General features: G+C 46.3%; 1 protein-coding gene across 1 annotated transcript; it reads right to left on the minus strand.

Moving 5' to 3' along the window:
- Window positions 1–5,475: 5,475 nt before the first annotated feature.
- LEMD2 (LEM domain nuclear envelope protein 2) lies at window positions 5,476–24,747 on the minus strand. Its single transcript, XM_075910584.1, has 9 exons — window positions 23,022–24,747; window positions 21,642–21,682; window positions 20,183–20,258; window positions 19,366–19,442; window positions 15,221–15,300; window positions 11,153–11,298; window positions 9,382–9,483; window positions 9,184–9,286; window positions 5,476–7,634 (listed from the first exon to the last, which is right to left on the minus strand). The coding sequence occupies exons 1-9, from the start codon at window positions 24,712–24,714 to the stop codon at window positions 7,484–7,486; spliced, it is 2,469 nt and encodes an 822-aa protein (XP_075766699.1). The 5' UTR covers window positions 24,715–24,747; the 3' UTR covers window positions 5,476–7,483.
- Between the last annotated feature and the right edge of the window lie 1,596 nt (window positions 24,748–26,343).

The raw sequence follows: 26,343 nt of genomic DNA on the forward strand, positions 1-26,343 counted from the left end.
GTGATCTGACCACCAAGCCTTTTCTTATGTTCCCTGGAAGCTGATAGCTTGTGCAGCCACTCAGGAGAAATTCAAATGCTGCCCCGCTGATTAGTGGAGTGACCAGAGCTAGGTTTTGTTTCTGCTGGTGGTGCACATTTGCGCATGCCTTGGTGCACATGGAAACATTTATTCTATGCATGCATGGAAAAGATTAGAGGGAATAGTGGCCAGGGATAGGGTTGCCAGGTGTCCGGTACTGACCCGGGCAGTCTGGTATTTTTGCCTCCTGTCCGGTAAAAAAATTCAGAAAATACCAGACACCTAAAATGTCCAGTACTTCCTGATATTTTTCCCTGCCAGGAGGCAAAAATACTGGACACCTGGCAACCCTACAACATGCTCAGCAACCAGGCCCAGCCCCCGGTCCCTCCCCCCAACCCTACTTACCTGGTTCTGCAGTAGCTTGTCTTGTGGCTGGAAAGAAAAACAAAATAGCTGCTGGCAAAAAAAAGCCACCTCTTAGCGTGGCCATGCTGATTTTTTATTTTTTGCTTAATAACTGCTGTCGGGGTGCTTTTTTTTTTTTTGCTCAACAACTTTGCCCCCCTCTTTTTTCCCCCCCCAACAGAATTTTTTTTCCCAGTGTTTTTTTTGGGGGGGGGGGGGGTGTGGAGGAGGGGAAGGGGAGTGTTTGGTATTTTTGGTTAAACCATCTGGCAACCCTAGGCAGGGATGGTGCTGACTTGACACTCATGGATGCAGACATGTGCCTGTGTAGATCCACACACATCCATAACACAGAGAGAACAAGAAGAGCCTCTTTTTACCTACCAGATGGAAAAAGCAAGGGTTGTGCAGACAAGGCCCAGGCTGCCACTGCACTTTGACCCTGGCGCTGAAGCGAGAGGGGATTTCAGTCTCCACGGCCCACCTCATCTTGCCTTCTCTGCTGAGCCCAGTAACACCGGGGCTGTCAGATGCCAATCATGGCATTTGCCCACCCAGTTGGAGTGAATTGGGTTAATGTCAATGGACCATTTGACCCTTGGTTTCCAAAGCCATTCTCTCATGACTGCGCATGCAGTCACTCACCCAAGGAATTGCATGTATGGGACCCAATGTCTAGATAAAAAGATACGTACACAAATCATGATGCCACAGACGGACTTCCAGCAGGATAAACCTTCGACTCTTGCTGCTTCTAAGCCTGGAGCTGCTTGACAGCACCAGTGAGGGATGACAGGTCCCCTATCGTCCATTCCTTCTCTCCTTGAACACTCCATTAAACTGCTGGTATGGACAGCTCCTGTTTTTACACCATCAAAGGCCTCCTCCCAACACGTCCTAATTTTGCTTGTTCTAGAGTTAGTGGCTGCGTCTAGACTGGCATGATTTTGCGGAAATACTTTTAATGGAAAAGTTTTTCCGTTAAAAGTATTTCCGCAAAAACGCATCTAGATTGGCACGGATGCTTTTGTGCAAAAGTGGTTTTGCACAGAAGCATCCGTGGCCAGTCTAGACGCGATATTGCGCAAGAAAGCCCCGATCGCCATTTTAGTCACCGGGGCTTTTTTGTGCAAAACAGTTCTTCCCGGTCTACACTGGCCCTCTTGCACAAGTATTCGTGTGCAAGAGGGCTTTTCCTGAGTGGAAGCGTGAAAGTATTTGCACAAGAAGCACTGATTTTGTACATTACGAAGTCAGTGCTCCTGCGCAAATTCAAGCGGCCAGTGTAGACAGCTGGCAAGTTTTTGCACAAAAAAAGCTGCTTTTGTGCAAAATCTTGCCAGTCTAGACGCACCCTGTCATTTTTCTGGAGTAGTTAGTGCCACATACCGAACCTGGCCTTAACCGAGATTTTCAGGACTCGTTACCCAATGGCAAAGAAACTCTCCCCCACCAGGAAAGGTAGTACTACAATCCCAGCAACGTTGCTGGAGAATATTTATGCATTTCCAGGGAACTACTCCCACTTCAGTGGAAGAATAGGGATCCCGGCCCATAGAAAAAGTTCTGTGCTTTCTAAATAGGCTATAACTAACAGTGTGCTGTACGGTATTAAGCTGTCCCCAAAACACCACCGGAGGGCGTACATTGCTTAACTACTGGGACCTTGCTCTGGGGTCTGAGCACAAAGGTAAATGCAACCCCAGACAAGCCCCGCTGTTGGGGCTGATTGATTCATTCTCATAGACCTTTGGTGGTAGGAGGACAATAGCTGAAAATCCTTTGCCAAGCTATGTTTGTGTGAGGGATAAGAACTTCGAAGGGATACGGTACAGCCTCCTCCTTGTAGCGTTAGACACAGGGCTCTTAGGCGGTGATAGATGCTCTCAATAACATTTGCTATAGGAAGTGGATGAACAGGTAGATCTTATACCGCCATCAGTAGCCCCCTGGGTGAACCTGATCTACCCAGCCTAAGCTCCTGGCAGTTAAATAGTGCCAGGTTTGTATGACAAGCTACAACAGGGGTGGGCAATTATTTTTGCAGGGGGACCACAATGCATTTTGCTGTGTGGGCACAGGCTGGCTCCACCCCCAGAAGGGGTGGGGCCTGGAAAGAAGAGGCTGGGCCTGGAAAGAAGGGGCGGAGCTGGGGACTAGCCTCCCCCCAGAGTTGTCTGGGGCCAAAGGCTTTGAATTAAAAACACAGCAAAGGGATTGCGGTTCCCCACCCTGCCCTGACACTACTGTGTTGCCAGGCAATTGCCCGGAGTTGTTGTGGCTATTTGAAAGCTCATGGCTCTGGCCTTTGCCAGGGCAGCGATGAGACTGGGAGCCATTTAAATAGGATCCTGCTGCCTGAGCCATCGCCTGGAAATTCAGTGGCACAGGCAGGATATAAATAGAAAGTGGCCAGATGCAGTCTGCAAGCCGGATCTAAGTATTAGGCGGGCCAGTCCCTGGGCCACATCTTTCCCAGCCCTGAACTACAAGCAAAGACCTTTTACCATCAATTGAGGACTATCAGACCAAGCTGGAGGTGCAGAAGTACTATAGGCCTGGTCAAACCCACTAAATCAAAGGAAAGACTTCCACCGGTATCAGTGGGCTTTGGATTAGGCCCTATTTGAACCCTGGAGGATTAAGACAGCCATAAAAATAATTTGCTCCAGAGAGGTTGTTTTTCAGTGAGGAAGCATGGACTAGTGGTTAAAGCATAGGATGCGCTTTGGCTTCTATGCTGCCTTATGGAAATTGCTTTCCACCTGTCATCTGTGAGGCTGAATTCACTAGAGCAAGTAAAGCCTTTTGTGATGCTTGTCCCGCAGGCACCGTACAAGTCCAAAGTGTCATTCTAAACGAAGCTGCAGTAGAAACCCCAGTGCTGCTGGAGGGGGATCGCTTGAGACAAGGGGGCAGCCCTTTGGAGGTGAGTCTCTTTAGGCAGACTTCACTGGCTGTTCTTTTTATTCATTAGTTCATGTTGCTCTTTCCAGCAGAACTGGCACCGCTCCCTAACTACGCTTCCCATAAATAAAGCACAGCATCAGCTGTCATGTCAGCGGGAGACAAAACATTTAATATGAAAGCCTTTAAACAGAAGGAGGAAATAAAAAGATAAAGGGCAAATTTTATTTTAGATTCCTTACTGGTACATATTTTTCTTTTTGACAACAAGGGGACATGATGGCTTTATCAGCCCACTATTTGAGGATTTATTCATGGAGTCTTAATGCTCACAGAGTGGGGGAGAATTTAAAAATGATGAAGTCAGTACAAGCGTAAGGAAAGCACTGAACAGGGACGACTGGCCCTTCAGCCACTTGATCATTCAGAAAATGGGGCCAATTCTTCACCGTTTGCATATATCCCAGAGTGCTTATAAAGTGTGCTGTACAGGTGTTTGGAATGGTCTGTACAAGCAGGCAGTGGGGTTCCTAATGGAGACAGACAGTAAGGATAGCCATAAACCAGCTATATCGTATTAAAGCCTTCTTCCTTTCCAAAAAGTTCTTATTAACCAAAGTTTCCCTATGCCCGTTCTCCCAGGGAGCATTACGGGGGAGTACTTGGCAGTTAGATTTGAAGCAGACAGTCACTGCACACGTAGGTACACTAACCTCGCAGACTACTTCCTAATCCTGACTAGATCTCAGCTGTAACTTAGCAACCTATGCTGGGCACTAGCATCTAAACAGAAATAAATTCCTGGAGGAGGGAAGTTTAACCTTTCATTAAGCACCACTCCTCTTTCCGCCCCTTTCTGTTCGCATATCCTAGCAAACAGAGACATACTTCAGAGGCTATTGTCCAAGCCAACAAAAGGAGTTAGGTAGCTTGCCGTGCGAATTGGGCAGCAAACCCTTTTGTCCCATTGAAGAGCTGCCTCTGTCACCAAGATGCATATTATGAGATAAACAAATATAACTCCCCAAACCAGAGCCTATGAGTCAGCTGTGGCAGTAGAAGTTGAGTGTTGATAATTCATCTCGGGTAGTTTCAAGAGCCTGCTTGTGAAAGCAACGAGTGAAACCCACTGTCAGTTTGTGATACATAGTCACACGCTGACCCAGACTCTCAGCTAACAAATGCATTAGAAATACTTACGTGGATGGATATTAGCAGGAATTTAGGACTAATTCCAGCTTGTTAGTGTTGTTGCAAGATTTAAAAACTATTCCCTTTCTACCTGGCAGGCTCTTTGGACGGACAGCCTCTCCAAGATTCATCCAAGGCATCACTGTGAGCCAGCCAGTTTGGAATAGAAGTCAAGACCGTGATTTTCGGAACGGAGTAAAGATTCTAGATGACCCATGTGAACTACCTTAAAAGGATCTGGCTTTCAGAGTGGGCACACAGCACGCTCACTCCTTGGCACCCTGTGGTGTAGTGTTAGTACCTTGCTGGTTGCTATGCTTGGGCTATCTGTAGCATGGCCCAGCAGGACAGCAAAAGATCCCCAACCTGTCGGGAGGAGACAATAGGCGGGGGGGAGGGGGTAGTGGGGTGGAGAGTAAACCCCTCTCTATTCTACTGGCTGGTGGAGACTGTTCGTGCTGCTACGGGGCTGCAGGACCGGGGGAACCCCCGACTGCGCCGTCACACACCCCAAATCAACAGTCACGTTTAAACATGTTACCAAACTCCTTGCTCCCATGTGTGCACCTTTAACCCCTGACGCTGTTAGACATTCATGTCCATGAGATGTCATTACACACACAGCTGTCAACTCCTCTTAAAGGAGTGTCCCCATAGGATTAATCTTTCAGTCTGAACCTTGCACAGCTACCATCACAATTTCTCAACAGAAATCAGACTCACCTGCCTACAACAGTGACCTGACAACAGCTAGGCTCCTGGTATGCTAAGCCCACTGACTCTCATGCTGACCGTTAGTGTTTCTCTTGTTCCTTGTCCTTGCCTGTTGAATCTTGACTTCCATTGTAGGTTCTTTGGGTCAGGGACCATCTTTTTGTTCTGTGTTTGTACAGTGCCCAGCATATCAGGATCCTGGTCCTTGACTATTGCATTGCAAACATTAATAAATAGCATTAACAAATTTATTCTGAAATTAAATGTACAGACCCAAGTCAAATGTGTAATAAATAGCACCAACCCAGAGAGATTTATCCTACAATAAAATTTCATAAATACAAAAGATTAAGTGCAGTGTTTGAACTTTTTCACTCTAAATCTGATGGTTAAAAAAAATTACAAAACCCATATATATATATTAAAAGATGTAAGACAGGAGGCACAATGGGAGTTTTCGCAAGCACCAAAGGATACGAAGATCTTATCCGAGCACATTAAAAAAAAGGCTGCCTTTGTTTTTATCAACTGTTTTAACCAATAAGGCATAGGAAAGATGGTTAATGTCTTGGACACAGCTGTTGAGTTTCCTCTTTTGTTCAAACACCCTGCCTAAGCCATAAAAGGGAGAATACAAGGATAAAATTCAACTCAACATGGGATCTCTCCTACTTAACTAATAAGGCCTCCTGTTGCTTTGTTTCTGGAGACTGCTTTTCTGTACTGAGCTTCTCTGACGAGCCAGCGGGATATATAATGAATCCAAGGCAGCCAGAGAATGCTCAGGGAAAAAGCCCCCAGCAATCCTTCAGTTTTCACTGTGGCCATCTGGGGAGGCAGAAGGGCAAGCTTCATGATTAGAACACACTTCCATACACTGAAAACCAATTCCATGCAGGTCCATGGATAGGAGAGCTAAGATTCAATGGCCTTGTCAAGCTTGCCTGCCAGTCCAGACCCTTGAAGAAGCAGCTCTCCATGAACATGGGCTACAGGTATAATATTTATGACACTAATGGGAATAAAATCTCCTGGTTATATGGGGTCAAATCACTGCTGGCGTAAGGGTGGGAAGCCACTGGAGTTAAGCCAGAAGTGCATTTGGCCGTGGCTATCCTAGCAGAGCTTGGGATAACAAGTTTAAGATGTTGGAAATGCTGAGGCTGAACAACCGTATCTCAGTCCTGCCTAGGCCTCCACACACTGGTGCTATTTTCTCCTCAGGATAAACACTTCTTAATTGTACATCAAACCAAACACATTTAGCCACACAGCTGTATATACAAAACACAACGCCTGCAGTGTTAACGGAGAGTTGATCTCTGCACATTAAGTGTTGCAGCATTGCCACATTAACTCCCGCAAACAATCCCTGCATCAGCACAGTAAGCATTGTGTATCTGCTCTCCAAAAGAATACACACACATTGCAGCGGCCCAGTATAGACTTGTACATTCACCCTTGATGTTCATTCCCAGGTTTTTTTTATTTGTACAATGGAGTGGTTATTTTCGGATGCAGCCCTAAGAGCATGCTCCTTATAAACACCTGTATTCTGTCATTTTCCACCTGCCCCACCATTCCCAGTATTTAACAAAGCACAGTGAAAGCAGACATACAAAGCATAGGAGATCACCTCCTCGCCTCCAGCCCTTCATACCCCAAATCTCTCAAGGCACGTGACCCAATCCTCTCTCAGTCCCACCCACATAAAACAAACACACCCAGAGATCTCCTCTGTGAAGCGTCAGGTTAAGTGTTTGATTCTTGGTATGCTAGTGAGCTAAAAAGCATTTTAAAATGAATGGTTCCTAACTCCCATTCCTGATGTTTCCATGGGAAATTCTTTTAAAAAACATTTGCCGATGGGTAAGACCACTTATTGGTCTTCCCATAGTAAAGGTCAGTCTTAAACATCCTAGCCCTTGGGCAAAGAGTTCCCTTGTCCCTTTCTTTTAGGTATTCGAGTGATTATGTGTTTGTTTACTTATGGAGTTCAAACACTCACTGGACAGCTAGCTTTGGTATGCTTCTGGCTTCTCCTCTAGCTCACGTCCCTCTTTTCACAATCCAAGATTATTGCCCTAAAAAAAATCTGTTAAGTGTCTCTCAGAAATAGATGGCCAGGGAGTAAAGGAGATTCTCAACTGAGAAAGTTAGAACTCCTGTCCACCCCTCCTCACATCCAAAGAGAATTGTCCCTTGGCACAGACTGAACCATCAGCTCCTCCTTTGCTCCTGGTTAGTGCTCTGAATCGGAGACGTAAGAGGGCTGAGTCCATCTCCACACCAGCATATCCTCCCCTGCTATCCGGTGTGACTCCGTCTGAATCCGTGATTCATTCGAAGCCAGGAAGTCCACAGCTCTGTCCCAGACCCGCTTCATTTTTTTCCTGGAAGCAACAGCAAAAAGGAATAGTCATCTCTGCCCAACGCTTTCTTGGTTGGTGCATTTGTCACTGCCTACTCAAAGGGAGTCTTACCTCCCTCCCAATATGGAGTCAAGGAGATCAAAGTGAACATGCAGAGCTAGTTCTGAGATGGGTATCAAGGTACAAATGGTTCTAAATACTGTGGAACATGAGCCCTTCAGGACGTACAAGGAGGCTTAGGGATTGCACAGAATTGTGGTGTAAGGAGACCCCGATTAGTAACTGCCTCCTACAATAAGGCTTGCAGAGCTCCCTTTGATTTTAGAACACCAAGTGGAACTTCCTGCTGTTCTGGATTAGTGTCCAGTTGTGCTCCCAGCTTTCAGCTCAGGATCCCATACAGCCAAATGGGCTCAAACCTTTTTCATCAGGTCAAACCACATCAGACCTTTTTCCTACTGGTAGAACGGAGCCTGATTAAGGATGAAAATGATAAAGGATTTGTACTTCATAGCAGTACGATCTCAAAGTATTCTACAAAGTAGGGATGATCTCCATTTTAGTGAAGAGAAAACAGAACTTTAGAGATGAAGTGGCACACTCTGGCAAAGGAATAAAAAAAACAGGACCCTGTTGGCTAATTCCCCTGCGATACACCTACTCAACCATTCTGCCTCCTTGAAGAACAACCACCCCAACAATCTGCCCGTAACTGGACAGCCTCTTCCAGTTCCATCTGCCTAACTGACAATTGCTTTGCTCTGGCTGGTGGAAAACCCAAATGAGATTAGTCTCACTTCTATGATAAGGCAACGCACAGAACCATCCAGGAAAGAGACACACTGATGCTCTGGCTACACGCTGGGGACTCATTCTGAAAGGAACAGCACTGCCCTTCTCCTGGCCAGGTAGTATGACAAACAGTGGAGATGCTCAGGATAATATCTGATTCAGGTTAGGAGAGGGAACACAAACAGAACTCCCAACACCCAAGAAAAGCAAACAAACCAATATCTGCTTGATAAGACAATACACTGTGCCAGTGTTCAAACTGTTAGCACTAGGAGAAAAGCACTGTGTGGCCCAAGAACTTCTCTCTCCCCCGTAAGTGCTGGTCCCAGTGTTCCCCGTGAGCTGTGCCCTTGTGCGGACGCTCAAGAGAGTTTCAAACATTCAAATGCTGCCCAGCTGATTAGCTGAGCGCACACTACTAGTTTTTTATTTTTATGGGTGGTGCACATTTGCACATGCCTCTGCACATAACATTTATTCCACACCTGGATGGAAAAAGATTAGAGGGAACATTAGTTGGCCCAATAAAAGATCACTCCACCCACTGATATCCTAGAACTGACATGGCTACAACTACATTTCATAGCACTGGGCCTATCACATTTAACCACAGAGAGTTACAGCAATCTGGGTTATAGCAGAATCCTTTGCAATTTCAAATGCCAGACTCATTCCTCTTAAAATTCCTCCCACCCTGCTCTGCTTGCGCTCAGTTACCCCATGAGTGCACACTGAACTGAGCTGAAGGCTCTCTTCTTAAATGAAAGGAATTGCTCACCTGCTCTGGGGGGGGATGAGGGTGTCTCGAACATGAAGGATGCCTACGTATGGGTATCGCTCCAACCTTTGTTCCCACTCTTTGTAGTGATCCTGGACAACAGCTGTACACAGAACACAAAGGAACAAAAGGGAAGTGAAATTGTCTGAAAGGAGGAGACTGCATTTTAAAATTGCCACAGAGCTGTTAGGGCTTTACCAATGATTTTCTTCACCATTTCATACATGGCCTGCTCCTCTTCTTCCTTCTTCCGCCAGCGATATTTCAGCAGGATCAGGATCCCCCAGAGAGCAATTAGAGCTATGAATGGAAGGACACAACAGGAAGCATATGCACCCATATACATGTGTTTAATGGATGTTAGCCGCTGTATTTCGCACTTTGTTATTAGACACAACTATCCAGGGCCTGCCTGGAACTATATCTGTGTTATTCATGTTGTTTATTGTGGCAATCACAATAATAATAATAAATAATAATAATAATAATAGGAGCTATACCATCTCAAGAACTGGAAGGGACCTTGAGAGGTCATTGAGTCCAGTCCCCTGCCCTCACAGCAGGACCAGGTACCATCCCTGACAGATTTGCCCCAGATCTCTAAATGGCCCCCTCAGGGATTGAACTCACAACCCTGGGTTTAGCAGGCCAATGCTCAAACCACTCTGCTATCCTTCCCCCACAATGCATAGGAATTCTGAAACTGACAGTGCCAGGAGTCAAACTACCAGGGGGAGGGAGTTCCATGGATACTCCGGAGCTGGAACACCCACAGGAAAAAATGATGAGTGCTAAGCACCCACCAGTAGCCCCCCTCTCAGCACCTCCTGCCTGCTGCAGACTAGCTGTTCCGCAGCATACAGGAGAGGCGAGGGTGGGGCACGTTCGGGGGAGGGAGCAGAACAGGGGCAGGAAGAGGTGAGACACGGTGGGAACTTGGGCAGAACGGGGGTCAGGCAGGTCCTGGCATTGTAGAAAGTCGGCATCTGCCTTGGCAAGTTTCACCTGAAGTGTTCCCTTCTACCGGGGAAATCAGGATCACCACTGGTCTCAGCACTAAAATGCAAGCCCCTCACTTAGCCCACCCCAAAATAATCAAGATGAACCGTGAGGATCAGAACAAAGAGGAAGGAAGGCCCTGTGGTTAAGGCACCGTGCTGGGACTCATGAGATGTAGATTCAAGTTGTGGCTTTGCCAACAACCACCTATATAACTGTGAACAAATCACTCTCTCTGTACCTCAGTTACCCCTCTGTAAAATGGGAATAATGGTACTTCCCATGTCTGTCTTGTCTATTTAGATTATAGGGAAGGCTACATTTTAGTCACAGGCATTTCTAGTAAAAGTCATGGACAGGTCATGAGCAGTAAACAAAAATGCATGGCCGCCTGACTTGTACTACACTCGATTAAATCCTGAGTGCGCGGCAGGTACTTGTGGAGGAGCTGTGGGTGCAAGGGGGTGTAGTCCAGGGGCCACTGTGACTGCTCAGTGGGAGCAGCCCAGGACTCCACTGGTGCTGAGAGGGGATTTGGCTGGGCTGGCAGGCTCCCTACCCAGATTCTTGGAAGCAGCGACATGCCCCTCTCTAAGCTCCTCAGTCAGGAACCATAGCCAATGGGAGCTGTGGGGGCAGTGCCTGCAGCCAGAGGCAGCACACAGAGCTAGGAGCTGAGAGGGAGAGACATGTCACTGCTTTCAAGGAATGCCCTTGCCCCCTACCACCCAGAGCCCTCACTCCCTTCAGCACTCCAACCCCCACCATGAGACCTCTACCCAAACTTCTCCTGCCACTGCTGCAGTGTGGTGGCTCTAGACTGCTCCAACAGTGGCCAGTACGCCTGGCCTTCATGTTCCTGAGCTACTCAGACAGTAGCCAAGAGAATTTACCTTTTACCACTAATGTAATGTGTTTGTGGGAGTTGTGCAGGGACAGGAAAGCTCAACTATTAAGGCTAAAGACTTACTCCAAAAGAAGATGAAAAGGTTCATCATGGCAGTGATTAGTGCCCGGCGGAAACGGCAGCCTAACCCCATCCGAGGACGGGTGGATTCGAGGCATACCACCTGGTCTATCCTGGTAACTGGTTCCAAAGGGTCTTCCCCTTTTAACCTGATGGGAAAAGGCAGAAAACCATCGTTGTTGAGTGCACAGACTCCAGAAACACACTTTAATTAGGAGAACATGAGCAAACATATTGTAGCAGTGGTAACTCTTTCAGTACACCATGTAGCAAACACTAAAGCATTCTCAGTGCGGGTCTTTCCGGAGCATTTCAGCACTGGGGGCTTAGCAAGGAAGCAATATGGCTTTAGAAAAGGCACCAGGATCAGAACTCCCACTGGTAAACTGAAGTGTCCCTTTGGATATGCTTTGATAGCACTTCTGGGTGAGCAGAAGATTAAACTGTAAATTGGATTCCTGCCTCCCAGCATAGAGACAAGGAAATATTTACTGAGTCGCTTTTCAGCAGTTGTGCAGAGAACAGCTAAGAGTGTGAATGTCTGTGGAGGCTGCACTGTTTTCCTTGCTTCAGATGTGCATAAACTGTTTAGCTGGAAAAGTGACACCAAACCAAGCAGGGCTAAAGTAAACCAGACACAACCTTGGAAAGCATTTATAGTACAGCCCATAACATGCTCCCAAATTCACTCATACATCTACTTAGTCAGACAGATAGGTCTATCTACACCTGGATTTGCTAACTTATTGGATCTATTAAACCAGTAAGTATTAGGTAAATACAACTGAAAGTGCTCCAATTTGTAAGAGGTGAATTACATTTATTTTTTAAATTTAGACTAGCGTTATAATGAATGGCCCACTATAGACAGTAGTCCAAATTACCCTCCTCAGCTTGACAGCATGCAAGTAACAACTCACTGGCAGTTATAGCTGGTTAACTGAGCCTTGCTGTAACTGGAGATATCCAACTGTTTCACAACCACTTTGTCCAATTTATAGTCCAAATCTTAAATGAATGTATAGAACTGGCAGAAGAATTACCAAGCACAGCGATTTTATGTTGTTCTGCTTTTACCAACACACTGTCAAAAATAACTTCACATCAAGTCTGTTAAAAAGCCAACAGGAGTTTTTTAAGCACACTATACATTCTGTCTGAGTTTCGTAATCAGCTGCCAAACACTGGATCAATTTGGTGAACTGTTGATGGAGTAGTTAATTATGGTGAATATAAATACCAGGAGTGTGTTTTGTGTTGCAAGTCTAGGTCTTGAACAGTGTTTTTATTCAAAACATTGACTAGAAAGCACTGAATCCCATCCCACCTACAAATCCAAACACTCTCCCACCAAAGGAACACTGTGTAGTTCTATAGTCTTCACACTCAAAGAATCATAAAGAAATAGACAACACATGGCACATTAGATTACAGCAGTAGCTGTAGGTGGCAGATTTGGAGAAAAAATTAATTCTCCTCAAGCTATATCCACGACTCCAGTGTTTCTGCTGAAATAAGTTAAAGAGCAGTGAAACAGTTAACATGCATCATTACTAGACCCCAGAGTTAATACTGAAGAGAGGCAGGTCACATCTTTGAGAGTTATGTTAGTATGTTCACTGACTCAGGAAGACAATACTGTATATACATTCTGATTGTATATTCAACCATAAGAGCTACAGGCTTATATTTTGTTCCCTGCATCATTAAATCCTTCAGAAACTGATGGAAACATGAGAGATGTGCTGGTATGGCATAATAAGACCTGCTAGCTCAATCTAATCTCTGAATAACTGCAAAGTGGGCAACTTCAGATTGCTAATATTTTCCCTCCTTGACAGCTCTCCAAAATAAGTTTGCTTTCAGATAATGTATCTGTGTTTTGGCACTTTAAACTACATTTATAATGGATCCCTGCTACAATTAGTGGTTCTTAGTACCACCCACACAGTCCACGAGAATAGCTAAATGAGAGGCAGAAGAGCCTTTATAAATATACAGCAAGCACTTATATAGCATTTCACATTTTTCAAAAGGGCTGAACAAAATCTTAAGCTGATTTTCACAGGATGCCGACTTCTAACCAGATTGAATTAAGACTGTCAAATACAAATATTTCTCCCTCCTCTCTCAAGTGTTAAAATTATGGCTGTCCATGAAACATAACAGGCAATGCTCAATCTCAGATCCACACTCAGTGAAGCTAATGAGAGCCTTTTCATTCATCAGGTATTTTGTTGTTGTTCTTCTTACTATATACAGGCAGTCCCCGGGTTACATGGATCCGACTTACATCGGATCCCTACTTACAAACAGGGTGAGGCAACCCCGCACTAGCTGCTTCTCCCCAGCAGACCAGGCAGACGCGAAGCTAGCCCTCCCCCCCCCCCGCCCCCAGCAGACCAGGCAGACGCGGAGCGGCTTTTCTCAGCAGACACCTCAGCTTGAGAATAAAGGACTGAGGGAAGTGAGGTGTGGGAGAACAAAACTGAGCTCTGGAGAAATGTTTGGCTAGAGTTTCCCCTACAATATGTACCAGTTCCGACTTACATACAAATTCAACTTAAGAACAAACCTACAGTCCCTATCTTGTACATAACCCGGGGACTGCCTGTATTTTAGAAATGTGCATCTTTCTGTCCATCCGTCTGAGTTTGTTTTTTCAAAAATTCCTCTTAAATGGTAAGAGCTAGGACCACTAAATTTGGAATGCAGCTTCCTTTTATCATAACATAAAGCACAGTCAGGGTTTGTTTGTGGTAGGACAATGGGATATGCCTGTAAACCCAGTTTTCCATAACACGGAAAGGTAGGGGGTCTGATAAGGAGAAACCCCCACTGGAACAGTGCCACTCACATTGCCACAGCACTTTGCAATCCTGCCCTGAATCCTCCCACACCTCCCAACCCTGAGGTCCTCTTCACCCCCAAACCCTCACTCCTGCACCCCACACCCTCTGCCCCCTGCTCTGAGCCACTTTCTTCATCCCAATCCCTCACTGAAGCCCCCCATACCAACCTCCTGCCCTGAGCTCCTCCTCACCCCCAGTCCCTTGTCCTGATTACTACTCCTCCACCCCTCACCCCTTGCCCTGACTCCTTCCCCCCTGCCCTTCATTCCCCCACACCATCCAATCCCACCTTGACTACTGCATACCCCACACCCTCAAAAAAAAAAAAAAGAGTTAAGGACCCAAGCAACACCAGGTACATCTGCTATAATATACACTAAAGCTGATACACTCTAAATATGTCATTCAGAATATTCTTTTCTCTTTTTTAAATAGCAGCTTTCATCCTCAGATCCCATAGCATTTTACTAGCTTACAGGATGGCTTCATTCCCTAATGAAATGTAGTCACTTCAATGGCAGACTGTGGCTGTACATTAGAACATCAAAGCACTATTTGCAGCAGAAATACTGAAGAAAGAAGTATAGAGTGGAAAGCACGAAGGAGAATTGTAAAAGGCAGATTATAATCACACACAGATGGAACACAGACAGGACACCTGGACTAACACTTCCAAATGTTTTACAGTGCTGTTGTAACAGTATTGATCCTCGGATGCTAGAGACACACAGAGGGTGAGATAGTATATTTTGCTGGACAAACTTCTGTTGGTGAAGGAGACAAGCTTTCGAGCTATACTGACTTGAAGAAGAGGTCTGTGTCGCTTGAAAGCTTGTCTCTTTCTTCAACAGAAACTAGTCCAATAAAAGGTATTGTCTTTAAGTGCCATGGGATAGTTAACCACAAGAATCCAGGATTTCAGATGTATCCATCATCTGAAAGACAAGCTCCATGAGCATAACGCTCCCTAATGTGATGCTGGGACGCAGATCAAGGAAAAATGATCACCTAGTGAATCACCAACAGTTCCTGCAGCACACTTCTTTTAATTTGGAGCTTCTCTCATCCAAGTACTGACCACCCCAATCCTGGCTTATGCCGTGAGATCTAAGATGATAGGTGATATGCCAACAAGCCAATATATACTAAGTGTCAAGTCAGTAAGGTCAGCCAGTACGGAAAATTATAACTTGAACAGCTCATGATGCCACTTACTCACCATATCCCCAAATCATTGTCACTGTCCAATATCCATTGCATGGCATCTTCTAACTTCTCTGGGGAACTGCCCGTTACATTCTGCATGGAAAAAATCCATAAGAAGATTAGTTCTGTATTCATTTGAGAAGGTGAAATAACATTATTGTCTTGCTATAATAGGAGATGCTCTACCTGCATTTTTCTCCAGATTGCTTCTTACCATCAATTTAACTAACAAAGAAAACTGGCAGAGAGGCAAACGAAATCTACAGACTAGCCTGGAATCTTGTCTAGAATTTTATAAGTATGGTAAATCATACATTAAGCACACTGTAAAACAATGCTCTCCATATGCTTCTGAGAATAACTGCTAAATACAAAAATATATATAGTGTCATGAGCTTTTGTGGGCAAAGCCCACTTCTTCAGATGAGCTGGAAGATGGAGTGGAAATAACAGAAACCCAGAATTTATAACAGAAAAAGAAGGGAAGAAAAAAAAACAAGATACCTGTCAATTGTAGTACCCGTGCTAATGAGGCTAACTGTGTGGGCTGGAAGTGTCCCATACTTAAGTTTGGATGTAAATGAGGTGTTGAATGCAGGAAGGCTGGATTTATAATGTGACATCTAGTTAATGTCTTTGTACAAGCTCAGGGAAACAGTGACAAATTCACTTATGAAGGTCAATTACGTACTCTATCTCTGTAATTGGCTTGTGAAATCCCTTTGTAGAAGAATAGCTACTTTTTAATCCAGGAATGAGTGCCCAGGCAGGTTAAAATGTTCCCCTATAGATTTCTGTGTGTTACCATTTCTAATGTCTCTCTCCTCCCAACTTCCTGCCCCAGGTCACCACCTAAACTCTCTGTATCTACTCTCTCCACCTCCTTCAGGTCACGACTTCCTCCCAAACCCTGCACTCCCTCTTGCAACCCTCCCCCAGGCCAGAATCCTTTCCTGCACTAATACCCATTCTTGGATCCTGCACACCAAGGGTGTGTCTAGACTACATGGCTCTGTAAAGCAGTTTACTCGACGTAGTCAATGAAGCGGGGATTTAAATAATCCCCGCTTAATTAAAATAAAAATGGCTGCCGTGCTGTGCTGACAATCAGCTGATCCGGCACAGCGTGGCAGTCTAGACCTTTCACGAGGCATACTGGAGGGTCGACAAAGGCTTCCCCTGTCAACCGCGCCATGTCTAGACTGCTGCGCTGTGCCAACAATCAGCTGATTGGCGGCACAGCGCAGCAGCCATTTTTATTGTAATGAAGCGGGGATTATTTAAATCCCCGCTTCATTGACTACGTCGAGTAAACTACTTTACATGGCTTCGTCAACAGAGCCATGTAGTCTAGAGGCACCCCAAGCTTTTGCTCCAGATCATAACCTCCTCCTTTACTCCAACTTCCTCTCAGAACCCACACCCTCTCCTACAGCCCACTCCTATATCCCAAGCTCCCTTCTACACCCCACCCGCCATCCCAGACCTGGCGCCTCTGCATAGAAGTGCGGCCCTTGTCCACTTACCAAATCTTGGAGTGCCCCCCCCCCATTAAAAATTATTGCCCACCCCTGTCAGAGACTGTCCAGGTTGGCGAATATACACGGCAGAGACACTCTGCTGGCACAGATCACATTGTAGGATGTGTGGCCATCATGGATGTAGAAGCTGTTTACACCAAGTTTCCACATGAGGTGAACTACTAGCTGTCAGGAGCACTATCCCTGATGCCACAGTACATCTGGTGGCTGAGCCATGTGATTTTGTCCTCACACACAACTATTTCCAATTCTGGGATAATTTATACCTTCAAGTCAACGGCACTGCCAGGGGCACCCTCATGACCGCACAATTATGGATGTTAAAATCAGATTGATCAACTAATCAAGTAGTCCATGGAATTGCCATCGACTATTCGATTAGTCGATAAGGGCACTTCGCTTTGAAATGTAGCAAGAGCCTGCCTGGCTGTTGCTACATTTCAAAGGCAGAAGTGCTACAGGGAGTTCCTGCCTTTGAAATATACAACAGTTCCAGCAGGGGCTCTTGTGAATTTCAAAGACTGAAAGGCCAGGTGGAGCCAGAAGACAGTGGGGGACTCTGAATCCCCTGCTGGACCCAAGCTCCATGTGGCGCTTCTGCTTTGAAATGTACAAGAGCCCCAGCGGGGACTCTTGTACATTTCAAAGGTGGAATGCCGCCACTGAGCCCCTAACCCCTCCCACAGAACTAGAGCTGGGGGGCGGGGGAGGGAACTAGCTTTTAAGCTGGCTCTCCCCAGCACTCCTTCCTCTCCTCCTCTTGCTGCCTCTTTCTGATAGAGGCAGCAAGGGGGTGAAGTGACTAGTCAACTAGTGTATAGACTAGCTGATAAGCTTTTGCCTATCAGATAGTCGACTAGTTGATTAGTCGCTTACACCCCTACCCACAACATGCCAACATTTTTATGACCGAACTCGAACAATGTTTTCTTAGCTCTCATCCCTAAGCACCCTTTCTCTACTTATGCTACATTAATGACATTATCATATGGACCCAAAGGAAGGCGATGCTCGAAGAATTCCACAGGGACTTCAACAATTTCCACTCATCATCAACCTTAGCCTGGACCAGTCCACACAAAAGATCCACTTCCTTGACACTACAGTACAATTAAATTATGGCCACATTAACACCAGCCTATATCAATAACCTACTGACCTTACCTACATGCCTCTAGCTTCCATCCAGGACACATCACACGATCAATTGTTTACAGACTGTCCCTAAAATACAACTGGATTTGCTCCAATCTCACAGATAGAGACAAATACCTACAAGATCTTTATCAGGCATTCTTAAAACTTAAATATCCACCTGGGGAAGTGAAGAAACAGATAGATAGAGCCAGATAAGTACCCAGGAATCTGCTTCTTCAAGGGAGGCCCAACAAGGAAAATAACAGAACACCATTAGCCATCATCTGTCTCCACTCCCGCCTAAACCCCTCCAACACATCACTGACAATCTACAACCTATCCTGGAAAATGATCTCTCACTCTCACAGAACTTGGGAGACAGGCCAATCCTTGCCTACAGACAACCCCCCAAGCTGAAGCAAATCCTTTCCAGCAGCCATAAATCACACCTCAGACACACTCACTCAGGAACCTACCACTGCAATAAACCCCACTTCCAATTCTGTCCATACATGTATACAAGTGACATCATCACAGGACCTAATCACATCAAAGGCTCATACAACTGCATATTCTCTAATGTGATATATGCCAACAATGCCCCTCTGCCATGTACATGGGCCAACCTGGACAGTCTCTATGATAAAGGATAAATAGACACAAATCAGACATCAGAAATGGCAACACACACAAACCTGTAGGGGAACATTTTAACCTGCCTAGGCACTCATTCATGGTTTTAAAAGTAGCCATTCTTCTACAAAGGGATTTCACAAGTCAATTACAGAGAGAGTGTGGAATTAACCTTCATATGCAAATTTGACACTAGTTCCTTGGGCCGGAACAAAAGACATTAACTGGATGCCACATTGTAAAGCCAGTCTTCCTGCATTAACACCGCATTTACATCAAAAGCTAAGTATGGGACACTTCCAGCCCAATTAGCCTCATTAGCACGGGTACTACAATTGACATGGTATTTTTTTCCCTTCCCTTCTTTTTCTGTTATAAATTCTGGGTTCCTGTTATTTCCACTCCATCTTAACACGGTTACCCCTTGAGATTTGCTAAATACAACACAATCTTGCTGACAATCAGCTATGGAGAAGTGGAATGTCAGATCAAAGCAGCTTGCCTCCTATCACTTTGGGGTGAGTTTGGGAAAAATCACACTGCTGCCAGTCCCCAGTACAGGGAGGTTTCTAGCATCAAAAGACTGACAACCAAGGTGAAGCAACAATATTAGTTAGCTTTGCAACAGCTAAAACTGTATTGTCAGAACAATGGAGTAGACAATTATTTTCTGAAAGAACTCCTTAGAACAAGACTGGCCAAAGGAACAGCTGGAGAGATCAGAAAGACTAAGAACTGGATTAAGAAATTAACCAGATAGTACATTGTTTTATAAAATGATAAATAACAGACAGAAATAAATTAACTAGAATATGAAACAATTAACACTCATTCCAAGCTTACTTACCGCCACATAATTCTTTGCTTCGCTAACCAGAATGCATTTACTTTTTAGCTTCTCAGGGTTTCCACACTCAAAACTACCTAGAAAAGAAGTCAAATAGATGGAAACAATCCTGGGGCGGGAGGGAGGGGAACCCACCTTGCACAAATCGGGAAATGCAATGAACCATCTGGAACTGTTATTCTTTTAAATCGGTTTTAGCTGTAGCCAAAAAGCTCGCACAGAAGATTGGAGCTAAAATACTCTACCCTGATAATTGTATGACCTTTAATAAAATTTGTAGCTACCATAAATAGGCTAAGATAAGGGCAATCAAATCAATTGCTTCCAGGCATACTCTACCCATTACAGAAGCCAAGAATACTGTTGTCTTGCTCTACAGAGCTGCACATTTGGACAAATGCATTAGAGATACTTTCTGTCAGGTATGGTGGATGCTAACTTGACTGATCAATGTGCCATTTATAGAGGAGCACACCTCCCCACTTCAACCATCTACTACAATTAGGAATGTAAAAATTAATTTTAAAAGGTAACCGTGTAACCACTAAAAATCCTAACAAGAAGAAAGGCAAGTGTTGAAGGAAAGTCCACAAACCAAGACCATGAAAACCTGACTTGAAAAGAAGGTTGAATAGACATATTAAATACCTTCTACTATGGTATTGAGTACAATTTCCAAAAGTGATTTAGGCACTTAAGGGCATCAGACTCACAGAAGATCTTCTCTCTTCAAAATAAACTTAAAAACGTCCAGCCAGCTGGGCAATGCAGTTTGGCATTATAAAGAATTTAGGAGTATTCAGCAATCAGAACTCACCAGCTTGTATTGCCAGGTAGTTATACAATTCATACAGCACGGCCATTACAAGCTCCTTCTGTTTAGCTTGACAGAACTGAAAGTCAGAAATAGAAAATAAACATCAATGCATCAAGAGCAACAAAATAGCAGTCACATCTGCCAAAATACAAAAACAAAATACTAACAGAAGTGACTGTGCAGTTACACTATACCTCATCTGATAAAATTAAAATACAGGATTACTGAGGCAAAAAGTCTCAGGGTGTAATCCTCTCAATTACTGAATCTCTCCTTTGAAAGGCAAATGCTTCCAACTCCCAAACATCATAGCCTTCTTCTCCAATAGCAGCTACAAGAAAAATTCCTTCACACTCAGGTAGAGTAAACAGATTTATGATATACTTCCCCAGAACCTCACAACATTATCACCACTCTGAATCGGATACAGAAGTCTGTCCCTCTCAATAGTGTACTATGGAATAAATCAGGGCTGCATAAACATCTCAACAGAGATTAGGGATTTAGATTTATTAAAGCATCTACTGGAAAAGTTGACTATACAGGTAAAATCTTTATTACAGATTAAATCACATATGTTACAATTAACTAAAGAAAGTAATACCAAGTGATTCAGATCTCCAGTAGCTTAAATTTGTAACTTTCAGATTCTTCTATATCAGGGGTGGGCAATAACTTTTGCCCTGGGACCACTTCAAAATTTTTTGAAGTAGCCCTGGGCCACCCCAGAAGGGGTAGGGTCTAAATGGGAAGGGGCGGAGCTACCCCACCCCCAGAACATGATTGGTCTGGGGGTGGGGAAGCCCCTTTGCCCCCCCCTTCCCACTAGGCACCCATGCCCTCAAAGAGGCTTGGCATGCTCCCCCAACCCCAAGCCAATCAGGGCCTGGAGGCGGGAAGCCTCCTCCAGTCCTGTGAGGAGCATGTGGCACTTTGAAGTGTCATGGACTCCTTGCAGGGCTAGGGCAGAGTTAAGGAAGCTTCACACAGCTCCCCCGCCCCCAGACCCTGACTGGCCTGGAGGTAGGGGAGCATTTGAAGCCTCCTCTGCTCTCCCCCCCCACCTTGTGAGCAGTGCAGCATCATGTGATCCTAGCAGGGCGGGAGGAGGCTTTGGGCCCTCCCCCGTCCCCAGACTCTAATTGGCCTGGTGGCAGGAGAGTAGCAGGGCCTCCGCGGGCTGGATCCACACACTTGGTGGGCCGGATCCAGCTTGCAGAGGCCCTTTTGCCCGTCCCTGTTCTACATAGTCACAATCTAGTCTTGTCCACCAAAAAAGTCAATTAAATCTAACTTTGGTAAACCACTACATTCTACCTGTAAAATGATACAGGCGCTTTGGCAGTGATACTGACAGTTATTGACTTGTGAAATTTGCTCAGCTAGTTAACTGCCTGCAAGATGCCTGCCCTTACAGCAAAGATTTAAAAAAAAAAACCCAAACTAAATTTACACTTACATCATCTGTCCTTGCCTCACAATCCACAGTTAACTGTTGAACTGAGAGAGAATAAGCGTTAGATGTAAAATAAAAACTAGAAAACAAAGAAAAATAACTAGAAGTTAAAAATAAGTACAGGTCCTCTTTAAGCATCTGATTCTTCTACCATTCATCCCATTGAGTATTACCTTACTAGTCAAACAGTACTATTTAAAAAACTAAGGTAGGCTCTATTCATTGAAACCATACATTAGTAACACAAAAATGTCAGGGCAAAACCAAGGAATTTTGTTCAGTAGGCAAATAAGATAGAGTTTCCAAACCATTTTGCAAATAATTCTAGAGAAAAGTTTGATGTTCTTGCAGTATTCACTGACTTTAAGACAACAAGACAGCTTGCACACACATAGGCTGTGTCTACACTGGCGCGATCTTGCACAAAAGCGGCTGCTCTTGCGCAAAAACTTGCTGCCTGTCTACACTGGCCGCATGTTCTTGCGCAAGTATACTGACGTTCTCATGTATGAAATCAGGGCTTCTTGCACCAGAACTCTGACGCTCTCGCTCAGGAATAAGCCCTTTTGCGCAACTGTTCTTGCGCAAGAGGCCAGTGTAGACAGGCAACATGAATTTCTTGCACAAGAAAGCCCTCTGGTTAAAATGGCCATCAGAGCTTTCTTGCGCAAGAGAGCGTCTACACTGGCACGGATGCTTTTGCGCAAAAGCACATGCCAGTGTAGACACTCTTTTCTGGAAGAGTTTTTGCAGAAGAACTCTTCCGCAAAAGAGTTGTTCCGTGAGAACGCGCCAGTGTAGATGTAGCCATTGAGTTTTGGCAATCACCTCCTTCAAACCCTCTTCCTTCATTCTGGAAGTAGAAAAAATACAGCATTCCTGCAAATTTAATTTACCAGAATTCATTTGCTACATTAAGGCTATGGGATAATAATTTTTGGCATATTTAAATTTGTATGTTCTTGGAGGTGAGCAGTAAAATGTAAGGTCAAGTCCTGTACTTGTGAAGTGGTCAAGATCAAGGACACGTAATGCCTATGCTTTGTAGAAAATGACATTAAAACAGATAAGGGGCAAGTATACAGGCAGTTCATCATTACGAAAAAAATTTTCTAATGAGGGCATATTTTAACTCCTCATAAAAGCAATGGTTTTGAAGAATCTCAATCCATGTTCACTTGAAAAAAAAAAACCCACATACCAAGAGATGTCCCAGGGAAAGAAACTGGGGAGACAAGAGGCAAACACAACATGTGAGGACACTGAGAAGAAAATTAAATGCAGTGAACACAGACACCAGAGGAAAAGGAAACAAGGACTTTAAAGAAGGGGAGAAGAAAGATGGGGAGACAATTAAAAAAAGGGTTTAACCCCACCACATACTGTTCTCTTCTGTCCCCAGAAGCCAGTTTGGCCCAATCATCTTCGCCCACAGGATTCCCAGGAAAATCATCAACAGCACCAGTGTGGCCAAGTACAGGAACCATGAAAGATAGAATTCCAAACCTTTGCCTTTTCCTACTGCCCCCTGCTTGAGTGGTGACCTTGCCAACTGATTAGTAGATGTTAACCCCCCTTGTCTCCCTGCTCTCCATGGGATCCTGTGGATTAATCCCCCTATTCCTGTTGCTGCTGTCCCCCACTGGGTGCTGGGTGTTAAACTTCCATCTGTTGTCTTCCACTGGGTGCTGGGGTTTAATCCCCTGTCAGTCTCCCATTGCGTGCTGGGCTTTAAACCCATATCTTTTATCCTCCACTGAGTGCTTGGGGTTGGCTCCCTTTCTACCCCTCTCTGGGTACTGGGGGTTAACCCCACGTCTCTTGTTCTCCACTGGGTGCTAGGGGTTAACCCCCTGTCTGTCTCCCACTGGGTGCTGGGGGTTAACCCCAGATCTTTTGTCCTCCACTGGGTGCTGGGGGTCAATCCCCTGTCTGTCTCCCACTGGGTGCTGGGGGTTAACCCCAGATCTTTTGTCCTCCACTGGGTGCTGGGGGTCAATCCCCTGTCTGTCTCCCACTGGGTGCTGGGGGTTAACCCCACATCTTTTGTTCTCCACTGGGTGCTGGGAGTTAACCCCCTGTCTGTTTCCCACTGGGTGCTGGGGGTTAATCCCACATCTTTTGCTCTCCACTGGGTGCTGGGGGTTAACCCCACATCTCTTGTCCTCCTCTGGGTGCTGGGGGTTAACCCCCTGTCTGTCTCCCACTGGGTGCTGGGGGTTAACCCCACATCTTTTGTTCTCCACTGGGTGCTGGGGGTTAACCCCCTGTCGGTCTCCCACTGGGTGCTGGGGGTTAACCCCCTGTCGGTCTCCCACTGGGTGCTAGGGGTTAACCCCCTGTCGGTCTCCCACTGGGTGCTAGGGGTTAACCCCACATCTTTTGTTCTCCACTGGGTGCTGGGGGTTAACCCCCTGTCGGTCTCCCACTGGGTGCTGGGGGTTAACCCCACATCTCTTGTCCTCCTCTGGGTGCTGGGGGTCAACCTGATCTCTTCTGGCCCGCCCTGGGAGTTGAGGGTTAACCCCCTTTCTGCCCCCCCCAAGATGCTGGGGGCCCGCCCCCTGGAGGCTGCCGCCTTCCCCGGCTGGATCCTAGGGGCCAGCCCCTCTGTTGCCTCTCTGCGGGGGGGCTGGTACTCCTCCTCCTCCTCCTCCTCCCCCCAGTCCCCCTCCTCCTCCTCGCTCTCCCGCGCGGCCTGGCCCTGCGCCCTGCGCGCCAGCGGGCTGGGGGTGCGGCGCGGGGAGGCGCTGCCCGGGTTCCGCCGGCCGGCCGCCCCCTCCGCCCGCAGGCGGCCCAGCTTCTTCACGTAGAGCTGGCGGGTGGAGTCGGTGATGGGCCCCGGCTGGGCGCCCAAGGCCCGCAGCTCCCTGCCCAGCTCGGCGTCGGACAGGCCGGCCATGCTGGGGACGGGCCCCGCCGCCGCCTTCCCCGCCTGGCTCCGCGGCGCCCCCTCCGCCCGCAGGCGGCCCAGCTTCTTCACGTAGAGCTGGCGGGTGGAGTCGGTGACGGGCCCCGGCTGGAAGCCCAAGGCCCGCAGCTCCCTCGTGAGCTCCGCGTCTGACAGGCCGGCCATGCCCGGAACCGTTGGGCCAGGCCGGAAGCACCGCCATCTTGGAAGAGGCGGAATGGCGACCTCCATCTTGAGACGGTCAACGTAAAAAAAAAAAAAGGAGGGGGGGAGAGAGAGAGAGAGAGAGAGGGGGGGGGGCTGTGCCCGCCATGTTGAGAAGGTCAAATGCCGCCCTACTACGACGCAGGTGTCACTACCGCACAGGGGCGCCATGTTGAGGAGGTCAGAGCTCTGGTCCCAAGAAGGGCCTGCTCTTGAAGCCTTTTTCCTGGAGAGGCTGTTTTCTGCCTTTCATAGGAAAGAACAGGGGGAGGAGGGAACAGGAAGCTGGGCAGCACAGCCTTTTATTTGCAGTGTTGTCTTCCAGTCGTCATGGCCAAGTCCAAGTCGAGTCTCAAGTCACTACCGTTCAAGTCGAGTCTCAAGTCACTACCGTTCAAGTCGAGTCTCGAGTCCCTAAAGTCGCTTTTGAGTCAAGTCCCAAGTCGAGTCTCAAATCTTAATTTTAAAAATGTCCAGTCACTTTTGTACGAGCCATCCATATCGGAATTTTCGGACAATTTTTTCACTGAGTCGATTTAACAAAATTAGCAAATCTCAAGTCGAGTCTCAAGTCACAAACAATGAACCCGAGTCACCTAGGCGACTTAAGTCATGGGACGCGAGTCAACAACTCTGTTTATTTGTGATTGAGCCTCCTGTCCTCACAGCCCTGCTTGCGGATGACTCGTTGGTGCCCCGCTGCATCACCATGGCAAATGGTTTGGTGGCAGGGCCATCATGGCAGGAAGTGGGGCTTTGGTGCCGGGCTGCAGAATGACAGGACGGATGGTGACTTTTGCTGCAGGGTAACAGCCTCTGCTCCCTGACATCGTTATGCAACAGCCCCTTTGTACCCTGTTCCATTGTTAAACAGGTTACTCAGTTATGCCATGTTTCAGTACAGCAAGATGATATGCTTGAGCGTGTGACTGTGTCACACTGGGGTAGGGTTGCCAGGTGTCTGGTTTTGAACCGGTCAGTCTGGTATTTGAGCTCTCTGTCCGGTAAACAAATTGAGAAAATACCAGACCGGGGCAGATGACCGTTTTGCGGGGCCCCGGGCAGCATAATTCCACGGGGTCCCCCTTTGCCACGGCGCATGCGCAGTGACGTGATGCGCATGCGCAGCAGTGCCACGGCGCATGCGCGGGGCTTTCTGAAGCGCGGGGCCCGGGGCGCCCGCCCCATTCGCCCTGCTCTATATCCGCCCCTGTACCAGACATATAAACGTTCAGAATTTTCTAATTAAATAAATGTTATCATCATGTTATGATCTGACTTGTGCACGAGTATTCTCACTCACTCTCTAAGCCTTCGCTATGAACTACTATACCAATTTGCCGCTTGGATACAAGTATCAGTACGTAGTTGTGTACTGCTTGGCTGGTATACATGCTCACGCTTCATGAGCATGTCTACCAGCCAGGCAGTATGCAACTATGCAGTAGTGCTGAATATTTTCCTTTTATAAACGTATGATTTGCGACAGTGTTGTCCTTTATCTAGCTTTCATCTTTCTCATATCTCGCAGCACTCTTTTAAGGTAAGGGATATTTTTTCAGCAAAGAACCTGCTCCTCCAAATTTATTA

The sequence above is a fragment of the Pelodiscus sinensis genome, chromosome 27, assembly GCF_049634645.1.
Source record: "Pelodiscus sinensis isolate JC-2024 chromosome 27, ASM4963464v1, whole genome shotgun sequence".
Lineage (NCBI taxonomy): Eukaryota > Metazoa > Chordata > Testudines > Trionychidae > Pelodiscus > Pelodiscus sinensis.

Coding starts and splice junctions, on each gene's coding strand:
- LEMD2 (XM_075910584.1), bottom strand. CDS start 24,714: ATGGCCGGCCTGTCAGACGCGGAGCTCACGAGGGAGCTGCGGGCCTTG. Junction 21,683..23,021: donor TCTGGGGACAGAAGAGAACA/GTATGTGGTGGG, acceptor ATTCTCTCTCAG/TTCAACAGTTAACTGTGGAT. Junction 15,301..19,365: donor AAGCAAAGAATTATGTGGCG/GTAAGTAAGCTT, acceptor TTTTCCATGCAG/AATGTAACGGGCAGTTCCCC.